This window comes from Euleptes europaea, chromosome 16 (assembly GCF_029931775.1).
Source record: "Euleptes europaea isolate rEulEur1 chromosome 16, rEulEur1.hap1, whole genome shotgun sequence".
NCBI classification, from domain to species: Eukaryota; Metazoa; Chordata; class Lepidosauria; order Squamata; family Sphaerodactylidae; genus Euleptes; species Euleptes europaea.
This window is the reverse complement of record NC_079327.1, coordinates 32585498-32599986: the sequence shown is the minus strand read 5'-3', so window position 1 is coordinate 32599986 and position 14489 is coordinate 32585498. Positions and strand designations below refer to the sequence as shown.

The 14489-nt window shown below is 41.7% G+C and overlaps 1 protein-coding gene across 1 annotated transcript; it reads left to right on the top strand.

Annotated features, from left to right (window-relative positions):
- The first annotated feature begins 11968 nt into the window (after positions 1-11968).
- LOC130488339 (histone H2A-beta, sperm-like) lies at positions 11969-12400 on the top strand. The gene has a single exon (XM_056861997.1). The coding sequence runs from the start codon at positions 11969-11971 to the stop codon at positions 12398-12400; it is 432 nt and encodes a 143-aa protein (XP_056717975.1).
- Positions 12401-14489: the final 2089 nt, after the last annotated feature.

Sequence of the window (14489 nt, the reverse complement as noted above, 5' to 3'; positions counted from 1 at the left end):
ATTTTGTTATCATTTTTTTGTGTGTGGAATGCTTTTTCAGTTCTGTGGAGCCTTTAGTTGATTGAGTTTTCGCCAGATCTTCATTCGAGGTTTCCTTCATGTCTATCTGTAAGTCTTGAAGGAGTTTGTATCCTGAGTCCAGGTCTTCAGCTGTGAAAGTATGGCCATTTTTTCGTACCAAAATATTTGAATTAGGCAGCCATTTGTATCTTATAGATGCTGCTGAAAGAGAAGATGTGATGGGTTTCAGGATTCTTCTTTTAGCAAGGGATTCCGGTGCAAGATCTGGGAAAACTTTGGTTTTCGACTGTTTAAAAAGAAGAAAACCTTTAGCTCTGGCCTCGTTGTAAATCTTGTTTTTGGTTCTGTTGTCTGATATTTTCACTATAATGTCTCTCCTTAATTATGAGTCTGGTTTAGGAATGGGGCCTGATCTATATGCTTGAGCAATATAAAGAGCCACCCCATCCTCCAAATTGAATATATTAGCTAACCAAGTAGCTATGAATATTTCCAGAGGTTCGGATTGTTCCACCTTCTCAGGGAAGCCTCTAAGTTTCAAATTATCTTGACGCAGTTTATTCTCCATAATGATTATTTTTTCTTTCAAGATGACCTCATTTGACTGCAGAGCTCTGATCTCTTCTTGAGCAGTTATCCCCAGCTCTAATGCTGTTTCTGCAGTTTTATCTGATTGCTTTAAGTTATTTTGGAGCTCTAGAAGAGAAGAAGAAATAGGTTGGAGTAATTCTTCCATCCTACTTACGATTTTGTGCTCAAGTTGGCAAAGGGCAGTCGTTATTTGATTTTCCAAGGCTTCTGCAGCTTGTTCGTCGCACTTTTCTTCCAGCTTGACTTGTTCGGCGGCCATTTTGTCTGCCTGGCTGCCTAGGAACTCCAGAGGCTCTAAAGGTCCTCTACGCAGAAAAGGCTTCAAATCCGGCAATTTCAGGTTGCTTTTCCTGTTTCTCTCCCCCCCCCCCCACTGATTTTCCCATAGCTTTTAGGATATTTTTGGCTTGGCTAGGATTTAACTGCGGCGATTTTTAAGAAGATTGGTGCAGAGAGTAGCGATCGGACGTCTTCTACATAGCTCGACGCCCCGCCCCCCCTCGCTCATTGGGCTTTTGAAGAAGACTGCTAACCCATGCGGACGAGCAATCTCCTTCACAAGAGCTGCCTTGGTCATGACTTCAGCTGGCTGGGGTATCACCATCCCCCCCCAAAAAAAACCTGCTCTGAAAATGAAGGTCGCCCCAAGTTGAGACTTCATTTCCCCGCACCGTGACCCCCTCTTGAAATCAGATTTTTGATGACCATAATAAAGGACTGTTCACAGGGTGCCATTTGCCACCAAAATAAATGTTTTCCATGCCTTATTTTTCTTGCAATTAAGCCTTTTCCCCTTAGTTTGGAAGCTAATTTGCATGGACATCATGCTATGCGCCCCAGATACGAATGGAGCTCCCAGACTTTCAGGTGCCAGCCTGGCTATCGGCTCTTTCTGCCAGTCCTTGGCAATGCTGAACTTCTGAACCTGAAAACCAATGGTCAGCTTGGCTCGCAAATGCCTGGAGGATGGGGGCAACCCCGTTGTGGGCCCATAAAATTGCACCCCCGTCCCAACATTCACTAAACTTCAGAGTCCATCTAAGGAGAGTCCCTTGCTGCCACACTGCAAATATTGGGACTCTACCCCAAAAAATGCCTCCATGGGAGCTTCGGAAAAATCCCCATAGACGATAATGGCCCGAATGTTTTGGTAAACCTGGAAATAAAGGCAAAATACCCATTGGGTATGGGTATTTGACTTATTTCGGTTTTACTGAAAAAATCAGGCCCAATAAACCCAAACCAGAAATTTACCAATTTTTTTTTGCACAACTCTAATAAATATCTAAACAAACAAATACGGTAACCAATAAGAATTTAACTTCTGAATCAGATATTGACATCCTTCATTCCTGAGCGAGGCATGGGAAACAGAATGGAGAAGAGCATTGTTACACACACACAGTGCAGGAATAAGGTCAAGAAAGGAAGTATAAATAACAGGCGCTTAATGCTTCCTTGTCAGATGTTATACAAGCTAGCCACATGCCATAATTTTCAGGTACTGGTGGAAGTCATCCTCCAGCCTCTCCATGAACTTGGCTAGCAAAGGATAATTTCAGCCTCATCAAGAAACCACATGAAGCTGAAACCAGTCAGTAAAATACATTATAACCCTGCATGAGGTTCAAGCTGTTTATCTCAAACAAGAAGAAGGTTTCAGACTTTTGTATGCCCGTTTCAGTCATATTATGTGTGGCACTTCTCATATAATCTTATTTCAGCCTAAATCACATCACTTTCAAGAAATCCTCCATACAAATAAGTTTATGCTTTAAAGAAATTAGGGGATTGAAATACAGGTGCAAGCTGAATCTCATCACATCCACTAGCATTGTTCATCGTCTTAAGATAAATAATAAAACTACATCCCCCAAATCACTTTTTAAAAAAGCAGTTCAGTTGAAGCAAATGTGCTCAAGACAGTACTGCACAAGGAATGGGCTCACATATGTCTCCATTATTTTCTGTTTATCAGCTATTGTTTTGCCTTCTTTCCTTATTCTTACTATTGGCACCTTTTTCTCCCTTTGTTTAATCTGCCAGGCTAACAATTTACCAGGTTTATTAGCGTGTTCAAAAAATCTTTGCCTATTAAACATAATTATATTTTCCATTTCTGTTGTTATTAATAACTCATATTGTTGTTGTAACCTTTTCAAGTTGTTAACCTTTTCTTGCTTAACTAATTTATCTTGAGCTTTTTTTATTTGTATTTCTTCTAATTTAATTTTCTCCAATATTATTTTCTTTTGTTTTTATTTCATCTTAAACCACCTTGTATTTTGTTGAATCAAAAGTCCCCTAATTACTGCTTTACCAGCATCCCATACCGTCATGGCTATGACCCCCTTTCAACATTTTCAATAAAATAATTTTGGATATCTATTTTTAATTTTTCAACAATCTTTTAATTTTTTTAATAAATAATCATTTACTGACCATGGTCTATATTTCTTATCACCTATCTTAATTTTTATCATAATGGCATTATGATCAGATAATACCCTTGGTAATATCTCCAGGCTATCTGAAATATTCATTAAGTTTTTAGAAAGCCATATCATATCTATTCTTGAATGGGTAAGATGTCTGTGTGAAAAGTACGTATAACCCTTTTTACCTCCATTTATAAGTCTCCAGATATCAAACATTTCCCATTGGTTCGTCATATTAGAAAAAATACCAGGCAATCTACCACCACATTTCAATTTCTTTTTCTTTACAGATCTATCCAGTTTTGGTTCTAATACCCCATTAAAATCTCCCATCCAAATCATTTTCTCAGTGCCATACTCAGCCAATATCAAAGCTAAGTCATTAAAGGCTATCTGAAATATTCATTAAGGTTTTAGAAAGCCATATCATATCTATTCTTGAATGGGTAAGATGTCTGTGCTAAATCATTAAAAAAAATTTTTTGTTTCATATTAGGAGCATAAATACCAACCAATAATATTTTCTGATATCCACTTGTGATTTCTATTATCAAAATTCTACCTTCCATGTCCTTATAAATTAACTTTGGTTCCAATATCAAAGGAACATACATAGCTACTCCATTAACTTTTTTTTTCATTACAGGATGTAAATAATTTCCCTAATTTCAGATTTTCCAATCTTATTACATCCTTGGGTAACATATGTGTTTCCTGTAAACAAAAAATATTGGCCTTAGATTTTGGTAAATGATAAAACACCTTTCTCCTCTTGTTGGGAGAATTCAAACCATTAATATTCCACAACAATATTTGTAACATATCAGTTTACAATTCTTCCCATCCCTACGTTCCCCCAGTTTATATCTATTTAAACCCACCCGCCCTCCCCCTCTGTAGTCTTTCTAAAGAAAACAGCTCAGCCGTCATTCTCTTCTGAAGGAGACTCCTCTTCTGGTGTTTCTGCTGGGTGAACACCTTTAGATGCTTGTTCAGATTTATCTTCTTCTGGTATGTCTCTTGGAACAGGCTGTTTTGAAGATTTTGGGAGGTCTTTGTCATATCTTCTCAAAAATTGCTCAGCTTTAAGTGTCAATAATCTTGTATCTTCTTGCTTTGAAAAAGAAAGAAATGCCTTGAGGATACTCCCATCTATGTTGAATGCCATTAAGCTTCAATCTTTCCACAATCTCCACAAAATCATTTCTTTTTCTGAGTAACCTGGTAGGGATCTCCTTCATAATTCTCAAAGAAACACCATCTATTGTGAGTGAGCTTTTATAATGTTGATTCAAAATAAGATCCCGATGGCTTCTGGAAAAAAGCTGAATGAGGCAGTCTCTTGGGACCTTATTATTTGTAGCATAAGCTGAGTTAACTCTGTAAGCTGTCACAATCATACCCTCAATGACATCTTAGTCTTCTTGAAGAAATTCTGCCAGGCGTACTTTTAAAAAAACTTTAAAATCCGTTTCTTCAGATGACTCTTTCAGCCCACATATCCGAATAAAATTTTCTTTAGCTTTAAGTTCTAACATAGCAATGTGGTTCTCCCTTTTCTCTTCCGTCTCTTGAATGGATTCCACTGAAAGTTCCAGAGTGTCCACCTTCTTCTTCAATTCCTTGCTGTCTTGAACACATTTCTGCAGTTTGGTTTCCACTTTGTCTTGTCTTAGGGTTAATTGAGTCCTTTAAAGCAGAAATAGCAGCTGCATTTTGGTTGACTGCTTCTTTTATGGCAGCACTTTCTTGTAAAGATTTAGTCATCATCTTATGAAGTGAGTTGAGAGTATCTTCAAGCAGTTTTGGTTTAGGTGCCATCTTAGCCATCCCAGAGGCTGCTGTTGGAGGGGATGTTGGAAGATCCTTCCCCAGCTAGTTCCTAAGAAAACTGCTCTTCCAGGTGGACCTGATACATGACTATGTATGACTTTTTGCTGTCAGAATGGCTGAAATTCTTTATTTGCACTTTTAACTTGGCATCAATCCAGTGATTTGTTTTTGTACTACTAAAACTTCTGGAATACACAACTTTGTTGCAGTCTCTTTGCGATCAAACAGCTGAACAAGTTGCCTTATTGAAATGGGGGCTGACTGGGTCTAAAAATATTGGTTGCCAGGAGACAAAGGGGGCCCACCCACAACTATCAGGCTATCATTTAATTTTTATAAGAAATAAATCAAAAAATCAAAAAATACAGACGTGGAAAAAAGGTACAATTAAAATTCCCAGCTAAGCTTCATTGCACAGTGGCAATAGTAAAGACCCGAGCCTATATAACGTATGTGTCGGCCTCACATAACCCAAATCAGAATTATTTTTTCAGAGTTATTTATTATATTCTTAAATATCAAGTATCCTCAAAAAATGATTTTATTTAAAAAATTATTAATATAGTCATACAACGTAAATTTTAGTTGCATAAAGTAATAATATTGGAACTTATTATATTTTCAAGCTTTGAAAATATAACCTTTATTAACATATTGTCTAATATTTAAGGGGGCCCACTTGCCATGGGGCAAACTCACACCCTGGCCAGTCCGCCACTGCTTGTGGCACAGTAAAGTTCTGAATCATGCCGAACACTTATGCTAAAGTAGGTGGGATGAAGTTCTCTAACATGGTTCCCATCTACCATAATAATCAAGCTGCATGATGCTGAGAAGAAACTTCTGCGGAGTTGGGTAAATTAAACTGATAATATTGTCGAAGGCTTTCACGGTCAGAGTTCATTGGTTCTTGTAGGTTATCCGGGCTGTGTAACCGTGGTCTTGGAATTTTCTTTCCTGACGTTTCGCCAGCAACTGTGGCAGGCATCTTCAGAGTAGTAACACTGAAGGACAGTGTCTTTCAGTGTGAAGTGTGTAGGAAGAATAATATATAGTCAGAAAGGGGTTGGGTTTGAGCTGAGTACTGTCCTGCAAAAGTAATGTGCTAATCATTGTCCTGTAAGTATCAAGATAATGTGCTAATGAGGGTGTGGTATGTTAATATGGAACCATTGTATCCTGAAGTGATCTGTTAATGTGTGTAATCCAAAGCTAATCTGCATGGCTATTGTTGAATGTTGTCTTTGTTAGTCTGGAGGTTTTTCAGAACAGGAAGCCAAGCCTTATTCATTCTTAAACTCTCCTCTTTTCTGTTACAGTTGTGCTGATGTTTATGAATTTCAATGGCTTCTCTGTGCAATCTGACAAAATAGTTGGTAGAATTGTCCAGTCTTTCAGTGTCTTGGAATAAGACCCTGTGTCCTGTTTGTGTCAGTCCATGTTCAGCCACTGCTGATTTTTCAGGTTGGCCAAGTCTGCAGTATCTTTCATGTTCTTTTATCCTTGTTTGTATGCTGTGTTTTGTGGTCCCGATGTAAACATTACTCTTGCAGGACAGTACTCAGCTCAAACCCAACCCCTTTCTGACTATATATTACTCTTCCTACACACTTGACACTGAGAGACACTGTCCTTCAGTGTTACTACTCTGAAGATGCCTGCCACAGTTGCTGGCGAAATGTCAGGAAAGAAAATTCCAAGACCACGGTTACACAGCCCGGATAACCTACAAGAACCAATAAAATGATAATGTTTGGTAGTGGGGTGTACAGCTTGTGGTCTCATCGCTAATGATATGTTTGAAGCTAGAGAAAGTGATATGTTTGAAGCTACACTCAATAAATAAGTGATTTGTTTGAAGCTAGACAATAAAGGAAGCCACAGCCTTCAATTTGCAAGATCTGAGCAAGGCTGTCAAAGATAGGACATTTTGGAGGACTTTCATTCATAGGGTCGCCATGAGTCGGAAGCGACTTGATGGCACACACAGAGAAAGTGGAGAAACAGGGCTGGATGGCCAAGGAAGAAGCCCACAGTTCAGCAAGAAAAGTCTGTTAGAAGGCAAATCACATGTGACTTGATTAGCCAAAACATAGATGGGGGAAATATAGATAGGGAGCTGTATTGCTCATGTTTAATTGCCACAGTCAGATATGTTATGTTCAACTGTCTAGCATGTTTGCTGCAAAATCTGTGGCAACCCTATGACCAAACAACATGACTGGAATTCAAATCCTAGAACTCCAGTATTGCGTATAGTTGGGTCATTGTGTACAATGTAATGAATACTACTGATGAACTCAAGAAATGGTGGGGTCTTGGTTAAAACAATCCCCCAAGGAAAAACCACCTACACAATCAAACAGTTCAAAACTATGGACAGGTGTGGCTCAGAAAAGCAAATGCAGGGAGACAATTGGGAGGGAACAGTATGGAAGAAATGAGGGGAAGGAATCTCTAACTACCTAATCTTCCTAAATCTAAGTCCCAGCTATGGCTGGAGCGTGCACTCCCTGCAAGGCAGGAGAAAAAACTGGAAGTACGGGCGCTTCTCGCCCAGGAGAAAGGAAGTTTGTTTTTTAGTCCTGCCTCCCCAAGCAGTGGGCGATAAGCACCCAAAGCTCAAGATGACCTTCCTTCAGAGCGGGAAAGATAAATCCCACCTGCACCTTTTTAGCCATGCTTCCTCCCTCTTTGTTCTTCTCTCCCTTATCCATACACATGTTTCTAGGTTGCCAGCTCCGGGTTGGAAAATATCTGGAGATTTTGGGGATGGCGCCTGAGCAGGGCAGGGTTTGGAGAGGGGAAGGACTTCAATGCTATAGTGTCCAATTGCCATTTTCTCCAGGGGAACTGATTTCTATCACCTGGATATCAGTTGTAATAGCAGGAAATCGCCAGCCACCACCTGGAGGTTGGCAACCCTACCTGTTTCACTCTTACTCCACTTGCCTATTTGCTTGTTTTCTTTCCCCTTTTCAGCTAATTTCCCCCATACTTTGGCCAATCCCTTCCATTTGGGCCTTTTTTGGTAACGTGTGCATACAGACAATAGCAACTATTAGGGAGGGTTTAACTCCTTGCCCCCCAGAATTTTATCTTTTTGTGTAAATCTTAGGTTTGCAGAATATATACTCTAGTCCTAAGTGCCAGCTAAGAAGGGATGAAATAGTTTTTCCCTCTCTCCAGCAATGTGGATGAGAGATTTGTCAATGTGTCTGTGTCTTGTTCATTTGGAAGTGGCTGGCCTTGAGACCAACAAGCCTCCCTAGCATATATGCTACTGATCTTAGCCTTTTTGCAAACTCCTGATGCATGGTACATGATGTGCAGGCATGGGGTCTGATCCAGTGATCCATTAGCAGAGGGTGCTGGTGTTCATGGATTTTTGCCATGTTTTCCTCCCCCAGCAGTCCCTTCTGACCCTGCAAATAGGGTTATCAGGTCCCTCTTTGCTACTGGCAGGAGGTTTTTGGAATGGAGCCTAAGAAGGGGGAGTTTGGGGAGGGGCAGGACTTCAATGCCATAGAGTCCAATTGCCAAAGCGGCCATTTTCTCCAGGTAAACTGATCTCTGCTGGAGTTCCATTGTAATAGGAGGAGATCTCCAGCTAGTACCTGGAGGTTGGCAACCCTACCTGCAAACCTAAATGCTTCCTGGGGTTGCATGACCTGATTGCCAGGTCCCTCCAGGCCACCAGCTGGGGGATTAGAAGCCACCCAAATCAGGGAGTGGATACTACGAACAGCGGGAGGGGATTAAGTTGTCTTTGTTCCCCTTGCATCAATTTCACTTCCATGATATAAAAGAGGGAGCAGTTTTGATCTCTCTTCCTACTCAGGGCCAAACTAGATGTGACAGTGGCCCTAGGTCCAACCCATAAATGCTGCCATGATTTTTTTAAATTAAAAAATACAGTGAGGACCCAATCCTAATCAGGCGAGCAGGGCAGGAGGGCGAGGCACTCTTGTTCTCCCATCATACCTTTTCAAGCCCAAAATGTTCACACACATAAGAACATAAGAAAAGCCCTGCTGGATCAGACCAAGGCCCATCAAGTCCAACAGTCTGTTCACACAGTGGCCAACCACCTCTTGCACAGCTCTTTCAGCATTTGAAAAGTCTTTGGGGGAAGAGGACAAGAGTGCCTCAGACTGCCGTGCTGCAGGCCCAAATATGATCATGTCTGTATCGTCATTTTTAAATCAGCGCTATCATTGTTATAAAATGTCTTTTAAAATGGCATTGTTGTCCATGGGTCAGACACATGGACACTGTCATGTCTAGTTTGGCCTTCAGTGCATTTCCCTGGCCTGTATGGATCCATGGAGCTCCCATGGTCCCAGGAATCAATTTTTTCAGGGTCAAAAGAGACTGCTGTCAGTAAGATTGCCAACAGGCTTGGAGGAAAATGTCCTGCCCCTCTAATAAAGGGTTAATACAATGCTATTCACCAGATGGTGCCATTTACCTTCATGCCGTGAAAAGCTTCAACTGCTCATTTCCAAATATCAAGCCTCTATTAAAGGGAACAGGACATTTCTCTTCAGGTCCATTGGTAACCTGACTCATGAATCACACAATCCAACCCACTCTATACACATTTTTAATTGTTTGGTTGATAGCGGGGAAAATTATTTGGTTGATAGCTAGTTGGAGGTTGTCCAGACCCCTCTGTTTTTTGGGTGCAAAATGGCGACTTCTGCAGTGGGGCTTACCAGGGCTGGTAATGTATTTCCCAGGGGAAAAACAAAATCCAATTATAGGGTAGCATTTTCAGGTGGGAGGGACTCTGAGGGTCCACATTTTAGTCTGTGACTTCTTCGTTGCAGGAATTTATTCCTGGTACTTCTGGAATTTCTCCAGGCCAATAAGCCTCCATGCATAGGGTTTAGAGAATTCAGTTTAGAAAACTGTGCATCAAGGAAGCGGCAAACCCAGCTCAAATTTCCCCTGCACAAATGGCCCTGGTCACTTTAATTTTCCCACCAGTGTAGGTGAGATATGCATTCTTATCTAAGAAATAGCCCTCAGGTCTGAGACCTCCAATCAAAATCCCCATTGTTACAGCCGGGCATCATCATTATTTGACTACCCTTAAGTCCAAATAACTGCTTGCTCCTGGATCAGAAATAGTGAGGAACAGTAAACATTGACCTTGAAGCACTGTTAGGGTCATTTTGCCCATCCTGCTGCTAAATTCAGATATTACTTTTTTTCACTGGTTACATTCCAGTTCCCAACGTATTTTTCTACCACTCCTACCCAAGTTGGTAAGTGCTCTTTAGTAGACCCCAATTATCAATGCTCATTTAAGCAAGCATCTTCTAATCACTAATGTCCATAAAAGGAAGATTTGCTTATTTAGATATACTTATACCCTGCTTTTCTCTCCAAAGCAGCTTGCAATACTGATCTCCCATCCTCTGCTTTATCCCCCCAACAACTCTGTGAGGTAGGTTAGGCTAAGATAAGTGACAGGCCCAAGGGCACGCCTGGAAGAGTGGGGATTCAAACTTCAGTCTCCCAGATCCTAGGTTTTCCTCTGTAACCACGACACCATGCTGGATCACAAAAGCTTAAAGGTCATCTTTTCCCTTTGGCATAGCAGTATATTTAAAGCTACACAGGGGGACTGATTGTGACCGAAGCTTCCCAGTTGATTTCAGCTGGAAGGAAAGCTCCTAATGAGTTTGCAACAGCTGAGAAGCTTAAAAGAAAAAGTTGTTCGTAACATTCTTGAAATAAGGTTTAGAAGGTGCGACTACTCCATTTCAGCACAATAGTTTAATTTCCCCATAGAAAGCAAGTTATCTGCTGTTTATACAGCAAGGAGCAGAAAGGAGGAATAAAAAAGACTGAGTGAGGTAAAGAAATATATAGAAGGGTTTGGGATATAGAATGTAAAGACTTTTCCAGAAATAGTCTAGCAAATAAAAAGTAAGCTTTTTGCTAATGCAACTCTTGTGGTGAAAGGGTGGCTTTCTGCTTTGTTCTAATGGTGATGTGGAGATTACAAAAATTAACTCAAACCATGCTAATGCCCTGCATATTTTGAGTTGTATTTCCTCCTGTGTGTTTCTTCCTTTCAAAAAGAAAACTTGGCTAACTTTCTGTTAACTTGTTACATGCTATTTCATCCTGTTAGATGTTGGGTTGTTTATGCTTGAGGTTTGTCCTCAGAGCATATGTGTGTATGTGTTGAGTATGGCCTTGGGTTGGGCCTACAGTTATGGAACCAAGCTAGGGTTGCCAGGTCCCCCTTGGCTACCAGTGAGGGGTGGGGGCTCCAGGTCAGGAAACTCCTGAAGATTTGGGGGTGGAGTCTGGGGAGGACAGGGACCTCAGTGGGGCATAATGCCATGAAGTCTACTCTTCAAAGTATCAATTTTTTCTAGGGGAATTGATCTCTGTAGTCTGGAGACGAGCTGTAATTCCGGGGGATCCCCAGGTTCTCACTGGAGGCTGACATCCCTAAAGCAAGCCTGGATGTTGTCTGGAAAAAATTTGTAAATTTGATTCTTAGGGACCAAATTGAGCTGCTTGAGTACTTTAGTGTTTTTGTACTTTGATGTTTTTAATATACAAAGGCCTACTTGAAAATTCCAAAACAATAGTCAAATAACAATTAGGCCAAACAACCCAAATGTCACAAGTCAAAGTAGGCTTTTGAGTTCTCCAGAGCATTTCACCAAGCTGCATGTTCACTAGAACAACAACAGGGAGGAGAGGAAAAACATTGGTGCCACCTTTACTCTGCAGAAATGAGAGGCTTAAAAGTGCAGAGTGGACTGGACTAGTTAATATGCAAAATGGGTTTCAATATCTCTCTACCATGAAATGGAATGAGCAGGTCCCATGTAAAGTAGAAAGCAGGAGAAATGTGGCAACCCTCATATTAACAAAGCTGGAGATTAATTTTAAGAAATGTACTAGATAAAGAGTGAACAGTCCTATTGCATGCTTATTTGAAAGAGTAGGGTTGTAATGGAAGAAATCCACCTTCTGAGAAGCATGATATTTTAGATCCGATTGTTGAACCACACTTTGGCAATTCACTTTTTCTGTCCTTTGCAGAAACAGGAATGTCTGGGCGTGGAAAGAAGTCCGCAAAGTCTACAACTGCAGCAAAGCCTGCTGCTTCGTCACAGAAGTCCAAGTCAGATAGAGCCGGTCTGCAGTTCCCAGTGGGCCGTGTCCATCGGTTCTTGAGGCGGGGTCAGTATGCTCAACGAATAGGTGTGGGAGCTGCAGTCTATCTGTCTGCTGTGTTGGAATATCTAACTGCAGAGGTGTTGGAGCTTGCAGGAGCTGCAGCTTCTGACAACAAGAAGCTGCGAATTGGGCCACGACACCTCCAGCTGGCTGTGAGGGGCGATGAGGAACTCAACCAGTTGTTTGCAGGTGTGACCATTGCTGAGGGAGGCGTTCCTCCCAATATACTTCCCCAGCTGCTTCAGAAGAAGACTGGGTTGCCTAAAGCAGTGGCAGAAGATGTTCAGTCACAAGAATTCTAAAACCTGCTGTCGCTGCTATATTACGCAAACACTCGGCTGAAACAAGTAGCAATTGTACGAATCTTAGTTTTCTGTGATGAATACTCCGCCAGCTTGTGTGTAAACTGTCTAATCTTTAATCCCGTGTGATTTTAAAAATTGAAATAAAGTTAAATACTACAACATATTGATATGGTTTCATGTATTATTTACTTCATTTGTCATCCACCTTTCTTCTTGAGACTCAAGGTGGATTACAGAGTTATAAAAGACAATCTGTTAAAGACAGTATAGTGTGATCCATGAACAATGCAATAAAACTGGATCACACAAAATAAAGAACAATGAACTAGGAACAGTATGCTATATTGCATAAACTGGATTTCACAACTAGAGGATGCTGAACTACAAGCAGTAGAGTTCATCTAGTAAGCAAAGCAGTATGGGGAGATGCCTAATGATTTCACAGGCAATTATAATGTTATTAGGTAAAGGTAGTCCCCTGCGGAAACACCAGGTCATTCCTGACCCATGGAGTGACGTCACATCCTGACGTTTACTAGGCAGACTGTGTTTACGGGGCGGTTTGCCAGGGCTTTCCCAAGTCATCTACACTTTACCCCCAGCAAGCTGGGTACTCATTTGACCGACCTCGGAAGGAGCGAAGGCTGAGTCAACCTTGAGCCGGCTCCCTGAAACCGACTTCCATCGAGATCGAACTCAGGTCGTGAGCAGAGCTTGGACTGCAGTACTGCAGCTTACCACTCTGTGCCACGGGGCTCTCAAGGTTACTAACTATACAGAAATAGCCCTTCCTCCAGAATTCCATTTTGCTACATTCCTATGTCCTCCACTTCGCACATTCTGCAAAACAATAGAAATGTAGGAACCTTTCTTGCTTTGTCACTTTCTCCTCCTATGCCTTAACCCAGATGGCCAACTTTTCTATGCTTGGAGGACAGCTATATTCCCAGACATTGCTGTGGGGCCACAATTATATATTGCCACAGAAACTGACCTCATTGGGTGGCCATATGTGCTCTAACTTCGCTAGCAGTAAGGATGTCATGCCTATGGAACACATGTACTCAGGTTTGTTGCAGGTAAACTCCCACAGAGATGTAATGAAGTGTGGAATTTCATTTTGTGCTTAAAACAACTTTTTAAAATTTTCATTAGGACTGAAATAAGGACACTTTCTTGCACATCTTTGATTTACAATTAGTTGGGGGCAGAAGGACTCAAGCCATTAATAAAATGACCGGTGTGGACAGGGGTAGACTGGGAAGCAAAAATGGTCCTGGAAAGGGCCCTACCCCCTAGTCCACCCCAAGCCCTGCCCCCAATGGAAGGGGGAAGTGCAAAAGTAGTCTCTCTTGTTGACACTGCAAGCATGCTGGCTGCACAGGCCACATGCAGGGTGGGGGGACCACTGCTGCAGCAGCTGAGCTGCCCTGCCCAGGGCCCCCGGCAGCCAGCTTGCTTGCAGTATCTGTAATAGTTGAGGCAAGTCACCTTGGCACCACAGCTGGCTGAAACAGTGATGTTCCTGCTCATGGACATCCCTAAAAGTGACTCTTGGGGCACCCTCACACATGCCGAATAATGCAGTTTCAATCCACTTTCAATGCACTTTGCAGCTGGACTTGACTGTGTGAAACAGCAAAATCCATTTGCAAATGATCTTGAAAGTGAGTTATTTAGAATGTGTGAAAGCACCCTTGGAGTTGGTTGTGTTGTCCCCTGGTCCTAGTGGCCAGGGTATAGTTGAAAGGTCACTGAGTTTTGCACAGAAGTTTCCATTTTCATTGTTTTAATAAAGTCGCTTTTCAAAAGTGGGCTGCCCGCTTTTTCCTGTCAGGGCTTTTATTTCCTTAACGGGGGCAGAACCGAAAGCTAAAGCATGTTTCACCCAGCAAGAGCATAAAACGGTGGGGAAAGCACTCTGCCAAGCTGTCTCAGGAGGGGGTGGGGAAGCACCGAGCAGCTGAAAGATTCCTTCTTTCTTGGCATGAATTAAGCCAGCCAGCTAGAGACCGCGTCCTAACTTTTTCTTGTACTTGCCAGTTACACGCAAAAACCAGCCGATAAATTTGCATAAGTATCGGCC

Excerpts from the sequence above, each read along its gene's own strand:
- LOC130488339 (XM_056861997.1), top strand. The coding sequence starts at position 11,969 with ATGTCTGGGCGTGGAAAGAAGTCCGCAAAGTCTACAACTGCAGCAAAG.